The following is a 15433-nucleotide window of genomic DNA, read 5'->3' as shown; positions in this document are numbered from 1 at the left end:
AGTTTTCTGTTGATACCAGTGCATACAATGAGAACCACCACAGTTGTGGTAAACAGCCTGGCTGGTCTTACAGCTGATAGTGACAGTGGATCCTGGAGCAGATGTCTTTACTGCAGGCTGAGTCACAGTCACCTGACCGCTGCATCCTGCAGACACAAACAAATCCTTCATTTATCAGCAGAAATCAATGAGAGAAAAGGCAGCACATCATGTTTGAAATGTTGCTGAGTGAATGAACCTGTAAAACAGCAGCAGGCCAGCGTCCAGATGAGGATGGTGATGAGAGTCATGGTGGTTGTGGTTTCTGCTGTGTTGACTGACAGATCTGAGTCCTGCAGTGTTGAACTCACAGGACTATAAACCTTCTCAGTTCACTGGAGGATCAGCTGACCATGCAAAGCCTCCTCTCTATGGAAATGATTTCTCTGCTCTCAACAGACTGAAGCCAACGTGGGACACTAAATCAGGAGGAATACTGCTTGGATTTACACCATCTATCATCTTAATGGAACACAAGAAAATATTGATATTAGAAGTGCAGTTGAGGATTTAGGAATCAGTTTGTGTCCACTGTGGTTGGTATGATGTAAATATTTGTTTTTCTATATTTACATATAGGGGATGAGAAACTGCTTTTTCACTTTTTAATGTTTTTTTTCTCATTTAAATTTAACTTTAAACATTTGTTTAAAAATATTTTGTTTGCAGTCTTGCAACTGATATAAAATAAATTAGAATATATTAAAATTTACGGGTTTGTTTTTATGTCTCAACTGTAAAAGTTACAATAATGATGAAAATTGATCTTTTATTTTGTAAAAAACTTTTAGACCACATGAATTAAATAATTTTGTACATTAAATAATTTCAATTTTTGCAGTTTTATGATAAAAACAGAGTGTTTTCAGAGGATAGATGTTTGTTCACAGTGCAGGAGGTTTTTGTACGGCCGCTTAATGAGTTTGTATCACTGTGGTACACTTTTGGTGGAGGAACCAAACTCATCGTTGACTGTAAGTACCAGAGATTTTTATTTCATACAACAGACAGATATTATAACTTTTTAATCAAGTATTTAATGAAATGTGATCAAGTTCAGTGTTTTTATTTTTGTGATATTTTTTTTTATTTTATCAAACTGATCTCACAATCTGAGAAGAAGCTTTGCAGAGATTAGTATTCATTCAGTATTGCATGTAAAATTACATTTTAATATACAGAAAATATATATAAATATTTTAAACCTATATTTTTATTACTAACTTTGAATCTGTACCTCCTTGAATGTGTTTAAAAAGGAAAAAAATGTTTGTTTATTACTTCATATCATAAAAATATGAATTATAATTTTGTTTTTATTTTGAAAATATCAAATAATTAATTGAATTAAATTTATAACGGGGATTCATGTTGAAAACAAACATGATTTTATCAGTAAAAGCAGCTTCTCTTTGTGTTCACGGTTCATTTGACATGTAGTGAAAAGGAAGTGAAAGAGACAGATGACAAAGGTTTGAACTGTATTCACATGAGAGTTTCAGCTCTGTCAGTTTAAACAGAAGAAAATCATCACAGGGAGCAGTTATTCTCTGTCACACATTATGAAAGACATGTGAAGATGTCATCAATAATCATTATCAATCAACCTTTTTAGTTGCATTTCCACTTGAATCCTGTGTCTGATGGTGTGATACTGAGTGATTTATGACTTCTTGTGTTTGATTTGATGAAATGTAAGAAATGAGCAGAATGTGATGTTTCTTTCTCACCAAGCCTTCACTCTCATTCCTCTGTCTTTTCTCCCCCCTCTCTCTCCTCCAGTGGGTGTGGTGCGGCCCACCCTGAGCGTCCTCCCCCCCTCCAGAGAGCAGCTGCAGCAGGGCAGTGCCACACTGGTGTGTCTGGCCAGCGGGGGCTTCCCCTCAGCCTGGAGGCTGGGCTGGAAGGTGGGGGGCAGCAGCCTCTCCTCAGGGGAGTCACACAGCCTGGAGGCCCTGGGGAGGGACGGCCACTACAGCTGGAGCAGCACCCTGATCCTCCCTGCAGACCAGTGGAGGAAGGCGGGCTCAGTGAGCTGTGAGGCCAGTCTGAATGGACAGAGCCCTGTCACTCAAAGCCTGGACCCTGAGCGCTGCTCAGAGTAGAGCTTCAGCAACACTTCCTGTCTGGAAATGATGCTGCTTCTTTCATAGAGATCTTCATCAAGCTACAGATCTCCTCTCTTCACATATTTCTGCACGTTTCACAGCTCTCTGCTCAGTGTTTTAGTGTGCATGTTGCTTTCTCATACTGATCTTCTGCATGTTCTTCTTTATCATCATTAAAATCAACTTTATTAGTTTTAGTCCAAGAGAAACGATTCATTCATCAGAAATGTGGCATGAACATTAAACTCTCACTGAATAAAACTGTGGATTATAATGAGTCAGTGTCTTTGTTTTTCTTTTATAATATATTCATGATGAAATATAACGTCTTGATCATCTCAGTATCATAACTGATATTATATTAAAGCTGATAGTACAGGAGACAGGATTTTTCTCTTTGGTCTGTTGTCATTTTAGATTTTTTCGTGAAACTATTTTTATAGAAACTGTTAAACATGTTTAATATCAGTGGCTGTAGTGTAGCATGAATTTAACTTTCCCAGCCAACTCATAAAGAGACTGAATAAACTGACAAGAATATAAATTTAAAACTGTATGTGGGAGATCGTGTGTGAGTGTGTTTCAGTTTTATTTAGATTCTTTGTGGTTCTGCTTGATGACTCTTGTGTTGTGTTCACTGGACCAGTTATCCTCATCACAGTCTCTTCACCAACCCTCTGCACCTGCAGCAGGCCGTTTCACTTCAGTCACACTGAGGGAGGTTTTTGTACGGCTACAAATCACTGTGTGAACTCTCCACGACCATGAGCACCAAGACAGTAATAATCTGCAACATCTTCATCCTGAACACCACTGATGGTTAAAGTGTACTGAGAACCAGATCTGCTGCCTCTGAATCGAGACGGAGTTCCTGAGAACAGCCTTGTTACATAATATATAAGAAGTTTGGGAGCCTGTCCAGGTTTCTGAAGGTACCAACTGAGACCAGAACCAATATCTGAACTCCCTGTGGCGCTGATGGTCACAGTCCCTCCGAGACTAACAGACTTGGATTTGTCAGTCTGAGTCAGAAAGTTGTTGGCAGAAGACTCTGAAATGAGAATTGAAATGTGACCTTAAGAAGAAATGTTTGAACTCCAACAACATGTGACAGCAGTTTAAAGTATAAAAGCAGAAAGATGAAAACAGAAACTGCACCACACAAGAAATTCTCCTAAAATGTCTGATCCATTTTCAGTCTCTCACCCTGAGTCAGAAAACCCAACATGACAATCAGAGTCACTGGAAACATCATCCTGATGCAGTTTTCAGTGTGAGTGCATGAAAACAGTTCAGACTCTGTGTGACAGAAGAACTTAAAACTCTGAGGAGCAGTGAAGCATCAAATCATGCAAACATACTTTAGTGGCCAGCTGTCCTTGTGAAACAGAAAGGGAGAGATGAGGTGGAGTAAGTAGAGGCTACATCTCCCTGTGGACTGATGAAGAACATGGAGAAACTTTTGACTTTCTGTTCCTCGTCTCTCTGCTGTTTCTGTCTGAACAAAGTTTCCTAAAAGGCCTTTGTGCTCATAAATAGATGCAGGCTGCCCTCTGCTGGCTGTCCAGGTTCACAACAACTTCATACTGACATACTGATTTTGTATTGGCTCCTTCACTTTAATCAGGATCAGGACATCTGTGAGGAAGCATCAACTCCCTCACTAGCTTTGCTTAAACCCTTTTTTTTACTTTAACAAAAGTACACAAACTCATACAGTTTTCTTTGTTTCCTTTATTTGGTATAAAATAGTTTGATGATAAATTTAGGAGATACACATTGTTTATTTTGCATAAAGCTCAGTTTTAGTTAAAGTCATAACCTGTCCTTTGAGTCCTTTGTGGAGGCCATCTTGTGCTGGTGATTAAAGAGGAAGCACGCCTCAGTTGCAGCCCTTTTATGTTGTTTGTGAGTAGGTGGGTACCTGCAGCTGATTGGTTAAAGGGTGTGTAATACAGATGACAGCAAATTAAGATGAATATTAAATGATAGAGAAATGTTTCACTTAATTTGAAGGTATGACATTAAGGATCTCCTAATGTAGAAATTAAATGGGGTTTGTTGTTATGAGCAACCTAAGAATATGTATGTATATTTGTGTTTAACCTTGTGACCTCTGTTATAGTGCTGTCCTGATAGGCCAGTTTGAACTGGCAAGGCGGGCTCTCATCCTATATATATGAGTGAAATGACAGTGGCCGGGCTGATATAGAGGGAGAGCGGTGTCTGAACTGTTTGAGCTGTGACCCGTTTTGTCTTGTTTCATTTTGATTCTTTTTGAGACTGAAAATAAAAGTCTAAGTTATTTTTCAGCATAACTCCTGGCTATTGTGATAGTTTTTGTCCTCCTCAAGTCTCACTATGTTTCCCTGCATTTCACATTGCAACAACATCAATCTGTTAATCAGAGATGCTTCAGCTGTGACACTGGTGGACTCAGGTGGGTCACAACAAGTTTGAACAAAACTCCTCTTGGATGCTCCTGTGGCAGATAAAATATAATAAAGTGTCCTGTAGTTCAACCTTCCAGTGGAGAAAACATGATGCAGGTCCACACAGGCTGCCCTACATGCTGGGAAACTTCCCATGCTACATTATGTCTTCATTTAAAGTTGTTTTTTAAAATCTCAAAAATATTTTTCAGGCTTTAAATGTGAGCCAATCCTGTCTCTCTATTCAGGGTTTTTAATGGATTATCTGCACAGTTTAAGGTTTCTTAGAAGGCTCATAACCAATTAAAGGGATTTTCATTTTTAATTCAATTAAGTGGTTAACTCCAAAGTTCTGTTTATGGGTAAATAAATGATATTATTCAGTTTTTGGTCCAAAATATCTTAAGTTTAATGTCATCAAGTGTTTCCTGAACCTCAGTGTGACCTCCATCAGCAGCTGCTGACACGTTAAAACTCCTCTGCAGCTCTGATACATTTCAGCTGAGATACGAATCACTTCACAAGTTAATAAGTAGATCATAAAGTGTTTTTTCTCTTTGTGCTAAAAGAAGAACCAAACATGTCACTCTGAGATCTTTGGTCTGGATGAAACAAACTGATCCTGGTTCAGTTTTATTTTTACGAAATTCAAGAAAGGCTTTTCACAATAAGAGACATCTTTATGAAACAGTCCTCTGAGGGTTGAACCAACTGTTAGAAAAATAGCTTGAGGAAATCTTGAAAATTGAATAATCTGACACCAACCGAAAATCCTCACCTATTTTCTCTGTGCAGATCGTTGATGGGGAATGATGAGCAGGAGACGTCCAAGTTCTCAGTTTAACATAATTTTATTACAATACGTCAAGAAATGTGCAATATTTTACAGAGATCCCTGGGTTCACTCTACATGTCCCTGATACACACAGACGGGTTTCAGTTCGTGAAATCTGAACCCCGTCTCTCGCCCTCGAACCCATTAAATACTAACAATGTTTACTAATCATGAAAGTAGATTTCGTCCAGGAAGTTCCGCCTTCTTGATCCGTTGATTCGTCAGTTTTAATCAATACAGGGACACGTCATGTCACCGGGCGACAATCTTCTGATGCCCAGCACATCAAGTCCTGACCTGGCCTCTTCTTCAGAACATTCAACAAAACCTCCTGCCTTGTTATGTCTTACAGATATATTTTGGAGCCACTTATTTTTCAAGTGTCTACATGTTATTCTAAAGTCTAAAAAATATGAAACATAAAATATATTCTTTGTGATTATAGAATCTTAATCAGTTTAAGCAAATGGAATATATGTAATTAAAGTAATCACAGTTTTCTAAACCAACATTAACACACAAACATAATCATTGTATCAAAATCATGATTGCCTGATTAATATATAAATGCATAGAGATAGATAGTACACCCAAGGTTTAGTGAATTACGCATGCATAGTGACCTTCACCACACAGAGACAGACAACAGAGACAAAAGAGAGACACAAAAAAGAAGGAGAGTAATCAAATCATTTTAACAATAGAGAATAATCAAATTATTATAACACAACCATCAGACGATTGAACACTTGTTCTGTCAATCAAGAGGATCAGGATTTTGAGTAAAACAATGAATCTGTCAGACAGATTGATGAAGTTTCTTTCTTTCTTTCTTTCTTTCTTTCCTTCTTTCTTTCTTTCTTTCTTTCTTGATGAAACAAACTTATCCTGGATCAGTTTGCTTGGTGCATTCAAGACAGGCTTTTCACAATAAGAGACATCTCAGTGTGGAGAGTTTTCACTAAAAATGTTTTTGTAACGTTAGACAGATGATGATCTTTCGAAAATCATATTTGGTTATGAAGCGATGATGATATTTATTTGATTGTCTTTTCCATTGAAAACTGAAAAATACTGAAGAAGAACGTGAGAAACTAAATGTGCTTCATGATGGAAATGTGCTGAGAATCATAGAATGATTGAAGATTTTCTCCATGAAATATGTTTTAGCTAAATGACTTGGATAAATCATAATATATGTCTGTTTATTAATATAAAGTGATTATTGCTTGTAGGTGACTGTCAGCTCTGTGTTCAGTGGTCTGTGTCAGAGTCTCTTCCTCTTCAGCAGCTGCAGTCGGTTCCTGCTGTAACAGCTCAGTGTCTCTGCAGTCTGACTGAGGGAGGTTTTTGTACGACGACAAATCACTGTGTGGACGACCAAACACTGTTTATTTGGTGTGCACTCTGACAGTAATAAACTGCTGCATCTTCAGTCTGAACTCCACTGATGGTCAAAGTGAAGTCAGAGCTGCTTCCACTGCCACTAAACCGAGCAGTTCCTGATACACGTGTGCTCACTAATTTTATTAGAAGCTTTGGAGTCTGTCCAGATTTCTGTTGATACCAGGACAGCCGATATCCATGACCATCTCTGTAAGGATCCTGGCTGGTCTTACAGTCGATAGTGACAGTGGATCCTGGAGCAGATGTCTTTACTGCAGGCTGAGTCACAGTCACCTGACCGCTGCATCCTGCAGACACAAACAAATCCTTCATTTATCAGCAGAAATCAATGAGAGAAAAGGCAGCACATCATGTTTGAAATGTTGCTGAGTGAATGAACCTGTAAAACAGCAGCAGGCCAGCGTCCAGATGAGGATGGTGATGAGAGTCATGGTGGTTGTGGTTTCTGCTGTGTTGACTGACAGATCTGAGTCCTGCAGTGTTGAACTCACAGGACTATAAACCTTCTCAGTTCACTGGAGGATCAGCTGACCATGCAAAGCCTCCTCTCTATGGAAATGATTTCTCTGCTCTCAACAGACTGAAGCCAACGTGGGACACTAAATCAGGAGGAATACTGCTTGGATTTAGACCATCTATCATCTTAATGGAACACAAGAAAATATTGATATTAGAAGTGCAGTTGAGGATTTAGGAATCAGTTTGTGTCCACTGTGGTTGGTATGATGTCAATATTTAGTTTTCTATATTTACCGATAGGGGATGAGAAACTGCTTTTTAAAAATGTTTACTTTTTAATGTTTTTTTCTCATTCAAATTTAAATTTAAACATTTGTTCGAACATATTTTAGTTTGCAGCCTTACAACTGATATAAAATAAATTAGAATATATAAATATTTTACAGGTTTGTTTTTATGTCTCAAATATAAAAGTTAAAATAATGATGAAAAATGATCTTTAATTTTCTCAGTAATTTCAAGCCACACAAGTTTAAACGTTTTGTACGTTAAATCACTTTAATTTTTGCAGTTTTATCATAAAAACAGAGTGTTTTCAGAGGATAGATGTTTGTTCACAGTGCAGGAGGTTTTTGTACGGCCGCTTAATGAGTTTGTATCACTGTGGTGGACTTTTGGTGGAGGAACCAAACTCATCTTTCACTGTAAGTACCAGAGATTTCTAATTTCTCCAACATTTAAGATTATTTTATATGTTACAACATAATGTGAAAAAACCTGAAATTATTTTCTATAATTTATTTGTTGTGGATATTTTTTGTTATCTATTAGGCTTGACTGATGTCGCAGTTTGTCATTATCATTGTGAAGAAAGATTTAACATGTCATAATCTACATAATTTCATTGCTTATTATAGAGAAAATAACTTTAATTTTGATCATATTTATTTTCAATTATATTAGTGTTCTACAAAATATGGTATATATTTTCTCTGAGAAACATTTTATTGCTTTAAACAAACAATGGATTTTAATCAGCTTTTTTAACTTTTACATTCAAACAGTTGTTAAATTAAATCTAAAATGCCTTTAAAACAAACGAGTGAGTTTATATGTAGATCCAGTATCGCTGCAGTTTGCCTTCACAGTTCGTTAGTTTAAAGTGGTGAAAAGGAAGTGAAACTCACAGATGACAAAGTCTTTCACTGGATACAGATGTTATGTTTTTTCAATAAAAAAGTTATTTACTGCCACATTTTGAAACAGACATTAAAACATTTATTCAAAGGTTAGTTATTTAATATTTCAGCTACATTCATAAATTAGTCAGGTTGCAGATATTAAAAATTAAGTCATAGATTACTTCTTAAATATTTCAGTTATATTTATCAATTAGTCAGGTTGCAATATGTTGTCTAATTATTAGTGATTTATGATGAGTGCCACAGAAGAAGATTGATGACTTTAAATGACATCAAGTTTGATGATGTAGTTTTCTGTGTTAAAGCCTCATTTCCTCCCATGTCTGGGCTCCTCTCCTCTGTCTGATCTCAGTATCATGCACACAGTTCATCCACAGTAGTGTTGACCTCTGTCATGTCTCATAAGTGTCTCATGTTGAGCTGTCTGTCCTCCAGTCAAGTTCATCTGCTCCTTGTGTGTCTCTGCTCTCCCCTCCAGCTGGCCCCATGCTCAGGCCCTCAGTCTCTCTGCTTCCCCCCTCCTCTGAGCGGCTCTCTGGGGCCTCGGCCACGCTGGTCTGCCTGCTGAGCGGCTACTCTCCTCAGGGAGCCGTGGTGAGCTGGGAGGTGGACGCTACAGAGGTGACAGAGGGGGTCCTGAGCAGCTCCGAGGAGGAGAAGAGCGGACGCTACAGCAGCAGCAGCACCCTGAGCCTGAGCCAGGAGCGCTGGATGGAAGGAGAGCTGTTCTCCTGCAGGGTCCTCCATCATGGCCACAGCCAGACCCGCTCCCTCCGCAGGAGCCAGTGTGAGGGCTAGAGGGGCTGGCTGAAGCCCAGGACAGCAGCTCTGTGTGTGGGGAGCAGGAGGAACACACCTGCTGCTCTCATCAATAGGAGTTTGAATGTTTGTAGAGGAAACTAAAGCTTTGTGTGGCAGAGAACAACAGCTGTAAAGTGTTGGACAACAACAACTTAGAGAGTAATGTGAGGAGCTCAGCAGCTAGATGTGACTGTGCTTCATGACTGTCATGTTGATGACTCGTGTTTTTGCTAATAAAGCTTTCACTGAATAATAACCTGATGAAGTGTTTGGTCTTTTATGAAGAGTGGTGAGAAATTAAATGTTGTGGTGGAAGATTAAAACCTGATAATTAATCATTGAGATGGACAAGCCTCTCCTTTTCAAATTGTTAATTGAAGATATATTATATAATAATATAATATGATCTCATGAAAAGAAGAAAAAACATGAACAGTATAGTGAAAGAGATTCTTCACGTGTCAGAAATCGTGACTCAAATATGTGATCGGGCAACATTTGTCTCTTTAGCTTTGAGGAAATATAGACAGAACATGATATGTTACGTATGTGATTTTATTAGATGTTATTTTTTTTTAAAATTAAGTTATTTAAGTTTGTGCTTGTTGAGGTGACTGTCAATATTACGTAGCTATAAACACCAAAATTACCCCCAAATTTTGCCATTTTAGAGCAACACACAGACACTCTCACAGACTGAAGCTACAGTCCATTTTTATTTTTATTTAAATGTGGAAAGGTGTTTCTCATAGTTATGACACTACAGAGAATTATCCACTAACATTTTGTTGCAGGAATCATCATTTTTTTAAATATAATTTGGTGCCATTTTATCAAATGAATGTTGAGAAATTTTACTGAATGTGTAAAAACATTTTTACCTGAACAGAAGGGTCAGGGGATCACATAAATGACTGGAATATGTCTTCTGTCCACCATGAATACCTGAGCATGTTTGTCAGACATTTTGCTAAAAATGTGGCGCTAAAGGTAAAGTCGTAGGTAAGCAAAATCAGTAGAATTCATCATCAAAAATTACAAAGAGATACATTAAACTTAAAACTTAATTTAAAAAAATACATAGGTACAGCACTTAAGTAAATACTTTATTTAATTAAATCAATCTAAATTCTGTACTGAGACTTCTATCTGTGGAAAATCAACACGTTGGAATAAAAGTAACATGTTTCATGTTTCACTACCTTAAATTCTGAGGACAGAAGGTTAGAGGTCAAAAAGTATGAAATAGTTTTCTTCTAATGTATAAGATTCATCATGATGCCACTAAAGCATTTTATATATTTGTATCATATGCTTCTTGTTAACTTGATGAAAATAGGTCAGAATATATTAATGCAATGTATTAGTGTGAATGTGTAGTTAGTGCTTGTAGAGGTGACTGTCAGCTCTGTGTTCAGTGGTCTGTGTCAGAGTCTCTTCCTCTTCAGCAGCTGCAGTCGGTTCCTGCTGTAACAGCTCAGTGTCTCTGCAGTCTGACTGAGGGAGGTTTTTGTACGACGACAAATCACTGTGTGAACACATTATTGGCACTTGTGTCGTGGGACATATAACAGTAATAAACTGCTGCATCTTCAGTCTGAACTCCACTGATGGTCAAAGTGAAGTCAGAGCTGCTTCCACTGCCACTAAACCGAGCTGCTGTTCCTGATTCACGTGTGCTTGTAGATGATATGAGGAGCTTTGGAGTCTGTCCAGATTTCTGCTGATACCAGTGCATACAAAACCCACTGCACCAATTTCCTACAGCCCGGCTGGTCTTACAGCTGATAGTGACAGTGGATCCTGGAGCAGATATCTTTACTGCAGGCTGAGTCACAGTCACCTGACCGCTGCATCCTGCAGACACAAACAAATCCTTCATTTATCAGCAGAAATCAATGAGAGAAAAGGCAGCACATCATGTTTGAAATGTTGCTGAGTGAATGAACCTGTAAAACAGCAGCAGGCCAGCGTCCAGATGAGGATGGTGATGAGAGTCATGGTGGTTGTGGTTTCTGCTGTGTTGACTGACAGATCTGAGTCCTGCAGTGTTGAACTCACAGGACTATAAACCTTCTCAGTTCACTGGAGGATCAGCTGACCATGCAAAGCCTCCTCTCTATGGAAATGATTTCTCTGCTCTCAACAGACTGAAGCCAACGTGGGACACTAAAGCAGGAGGAATACTGAGGAATAAGAATAAGCAGTAAATATCTTAAATCATGCAAACATACTTTAGTGGCCAGCTGTCCTTGTGAAACAGAAAGGGAGAGATGAGGTGGAGTAAGTAGAGGCTACATCTCCCTGTGGACTGATGAAGAACATGGAGAAACTTTTGACTTTCTGTTCCTCGTCTCTCTCCTGTTTCTGTCTGAACAAAGTTTCCCAAAAGGCCTTTGTGCTCATAAATAGATGCAGGCTGCCCTCTGCTGGCTGTCCAGGTTCACAACAACTTCATACTGACATGAGATTGATTTTGTATTGGCTCCTTCACTTTAATCAGGATCAGGACATCAATCTGTTAATCAGAGATGCTTCAGCTGTGACACTGGTGGACTCAGGTGGGTCACAACAAGTTTGAACAAAACTCCTCTTGGATGCTCCTGTGGTAGATAAAATATAATAAATTGTCCTGTAGTTCAGCCTTCCAGTGGAGAAAACATGATGCAGGTCCACACAGGCTGCCCTACATGAATTAATACTACATCCAGTAAACCTCCTGAGACTCAACAAAATAAAATAAGGTAGGGCAGTAGCTATGAATACTGATCTTTAGATGCACTAAGGGCTGCAGGACCTCATGAGCTTTCTGCAGACAAGATGTGTTGTTGTGGAGCCTGACAGAGCGATGATAAGCAGAGGACGAGCATCAGCCCAGGGATTTAATGTTGAGGTAGACGGATGGAGAGCTGCAGTTGTAGCTGCGCTGATTCTTAAGAAGTGAGGGGTGTAGCGTTCTGGAGGTCGGACACTAGTCAGACATAGATCATGAAACTTTGAAGTGAACCAGGACCTCGTCAAAGATTTACACCCATCAATGATGAACAGATTTGTTGTGAGTGATGACTCAGGCATTTTAACATGGAAGAGAAAGCACAGATGGTGGAGTTAGTTTTAGCAATGATAACTTGGTCCCTTGGTGAGATCGATCAGTCTTTGAGTGTTTCAGGAATATTGAATACTGAGTTCTTCTACAGTTAAATCAGAGAAGGTGAGATCGAGCTAAGGGTTAAAAGAAAAATCTAGTTGTATATTCACCACACCTGAGAAATCCCTGGAAGGCCACGAGAAGAACTGTTTCCAGCATAATATCAATATAATGTGAAGAACAACCTTGCCTCAACTTAAACACAGGTGAAATAGTTTGAAGCAGTCTTTGTCAAAGCCTGGAGGACACTCCTTTTATGAGGCCGAAGATAATCAGCTGAATGGAAAGATTCCCAGGAAGGCTCTGGGATGCTGGTCTTTGCATCTAATGTGGAACTGAATCCCTGCTAGCATGGCTTTACTGCTTAGAAGATTGCAGAATTCAAATGAAAATACAATAAATGTATAAAGTCACATGACACTGTTTATAAATTAATTTTATAGTTGCCCTTAATAATCATTTCTACTGTAGCAGCATTGTCACAAAACACCATAACTTGTTTCCTTGTCCACCTAGTTTTTTTATGATCATAGACCTCAGAGGGTTCAGGGTAATGCAGAGAAAATCCAAATGTTTGGAGGGACCTACTGTATTGACTTGTGAAAGAGGGACACCTAACTGTTGGAATAGGGTTTTCCCTGCAGATATGCTACGAGCTGGTGGGGACGAGAGAAAATCAACTCCTAGAAAATCATCTAAAACATGCAGGACTCTGAAGATAGAAAAGGGGGAGCTACAAAAATTGACTTATTAACCTCTGTTGACAGGAGACATCTACTACTTCTGGTTCCTGAGAGCAGACTGCAGATTTTATTAGACATGTGTCACTTTTGGGCTTCATATTTATTTACCTGATGCAGGACGAAGCTTCCTGGGACACAGAGCGTGGGTGGCTGTCCCCACACCAGCTGTCTCTTTGGAAGATGGCTCACAGAATTAAACTCTGGATATTTTGTCTTGGGCGGAGATCTCAAGCTGGACAGATCTTACAGAGCCGTTCTCAGACAGAGGGAAGTAGCACTGCAAAAAAGGTGTGTCTAAAAACAAGGTAAAAACTCTAAATCTGAGGGAAATTATCTTGCTGCATGGACAGATCATTTCACTTGACAATATTTCTTAATTCAAGATTATTAAATCTAGAAATAAGCATATTGGACGCTTAAAATAAGAAATTAACTCTTAAAGCATAAATTAAAGCTGCAAGCAGCGATGAACTGGCCCGAGCAGAGTGCACTGCAAATTATTTGTTTCTTACCAAGGTAAAAAAAACTTTAGATTTAGAAGTGTTTGATATTTTATCTTGTTTTAAGAGTTATTTCTTATATTAAGTGTTCAACATGCTTATTTCTAGATTTAATAATCTTAATTTCAGAAATCTTGTCAAGTGAAATTATCTGTCCATGCAGCAAGATCATTTCCCTCAGATTTAGTGTTTTACCTTGTTTTTAGACAAACCTTTTTTGCAGAGTGTTTGGGAGAAATGGTTGGGATGGGAGATTGCAACTTGTGAAAATCAGAATTTCAGCTTGTAAAATAGTTTTAATCAGTCGACATCTGGGTTCATAAATTAACTGGCTTGATAATTTCAACTGAGTTTCCTCTTTTTTTAATGAATTTAATTTCTATTAAAAGAAATATTTTTTTGTTTAATGGAGAGTTTTCACTTAAAATATTATTTTTTACCTTTTGTGTAATAACCATTTTTTGAAAATCGTCTTTGGTTATTAAGACATGATGAAATTTCTTTGACTGCTGTTTCCACTTCCCCCCCCAAAAAGTGACATTTTTGAAGAACTATGTTAAAAAAACGTATATTACGTCATGACTTTAATCAGAATAATGGGTGATTAAAGTTGTTCTAAAATAAAGGTTTTAGCTAAATTGCTAAATAAATAATAATGAAAAGGGTTTTTTTATTAATATAAAGTTATGAGTGCTTGTAGAGGTGACTGTCAGCTCTGTGTTCAGTGGTCTGTGTCAGAGTCTCTTCCTCTTCAGCAGCTGCAGTCGGTTCCTGCTGTAACAGCTCAGTGTCTCTGCAGTCTGACTGAGGGAGGTTTTTGTACGACGACAAATCACTGTGTGAACACATACCCACTGTGGCGACTCTGACAGTAATAAACTGCTGCATCTTCAGTCTGAACTCCACTGATGGTCAAAGTGATGTCAGAGCTGCTTCCACTGCCACTAAACCGAGCTGCTGTTCCTGATTCACGTGTGCTCACTAATTTTATTAGAAGCTTTGGAGGCTGTCCAGATTTCTGTTGATACCAGAATAGATGATTTCCATTGTAAGCAGCCTGGCTGGTCTTACAGCTGATAGTAACAGTGGATCCTGGAGCAGATGTCTTTACTGCAGGCTGAGTCACAGTCACCTGACCGCTGCATCCTGCAGACACAAACAAATCCTTCATTTATCAGCAGAAATCAATGAGAGAAAAGGCAGCACATCATGTTTGAAATGTTGCTGAGTGAATGAACCTGTAAAACAGCAGCAGGCCAGCGTCCAGATGAGGATGGTGATGAGAGTCATGGTGGTTGTGGTTTCTGCTGTGTTGACTGACAGATCTGAGTCCTGCAGTGTTGAACTCACAGGACTATAAACCTTCTCAGTTCACTGGAGGATCAGCTGACCATGCAAAGCCTCCTCTCTATGGAAATGATTTCTCTGCTCTCTGCTCTCTTTATCTTAAAGCTCTGGAATTTGTTGAGGGCTGTTCCTAATAGCATAAATATATTTCAGGCTATACTATAGACTTTGCCTCCATAAACTCTCTGTTTGATTGTATATTTTTCCTTCATGTTCCATGTCTTGTGTTTCCTGTTTTATTCGGATCACTCCCCCTGTCTCTGTTCAGGTTCCTGTCTGCCCCCCCCTCCTTGTCTGTGTTCACCTGAGCCCTGATTGTGTCTCCCACACCTGTTTCCCATCACTCCCCATTAGCCCTGTATATAACCTATATAACCCGCTTTTGTCTTGTCTTGATGCCAGTTTGTTGTTC

The 15433-nt window shown here is 38.7% G+C and overlaps 5 gene segments (V, D, J or C); 2 read left to right on the top strand and 3 right to left on the bottom strand.

Moving 5' to 3' along the window:
- Nucleotides 1–874: 874 nt before the first annotated feature.
- LOC131988390 (Ig lambda-3 chain C region-like) lies at nt 875–2430 on the top strand (the record flags this gene model as incomplete). The annotated part of the segment is given in 2 exon segments: nt 875–1013; nt 1822–2430. Coding segments are annotated over 2 exon segments (462 nt in total), but the record flags the coding sequence as incomplete, so codon positions are not given.
- A 457-nt stretch (nt 2431–2887) lies between these two features.
- LOC131988070 (Ig kappa chain V region 3381-like) lies at nt 2888–3426 on the bottom strand. The segment is given in 2 exon segments: nt 2888–3198; nt 3354–3426. Coding segments are annotated over 2 exon segments (360 nt in total).
- A 3353-nt stretch (nt 3427–6779) lies between these two features.
- LOC131988389 (Ig kappa chain V region K-25-like) lies at nt 6780–7252 on the bottom strand. The segment is given in 2 exon segments: nt 6780–7108; nt 7201–7252. Coding segments are annotated over 2 exon segments (381 nt in total).
- A 518-nt stretch (nt 7253–7770) lies between these two features.
- Nucleotides 7771–9539, top strand: LOC131988565 (Ig lambda-2 chain C region-like). The segment is given in 2 exon segments: nt 7771–7984; nt 8961–9539. A coding segment is annotated over 1 exon segment (312 nt).
- A 4967-nt stretch (nt 9540–14506) lies between these two features.
- On the bottom strand, nt 14507–14964 carry LOC131988388 (Ig kappa chain V region 3381-like). The segment is given in 2 exon segments: nt 14507–14820; nt 14913–14964. Coding segments are annotated over 2 exon segments (366 nt in total).
- Nucleotides 14965–15433: the final 469 nt, after the last annotated feature.

Source organism: Centropristis striata, chromosome 16 (assembly GCF_030273125.1).
Source record: "Centropristis striata isolate RG_2023a ecotype Rhode Island chromosome 16, C.striata_1.0, whole genome shotgun sequence".
NCBI lineage: Eukaryota > Metazoa > Chordata > Actinopteri > Perciformes > Serranidae > Centropristis > Centropristis striata.
The sequence above is the reverse complement of the archived record's forward strand: the minus strand, read 5'-3'. Positions and strand labels throughout refer to the sequence as shown.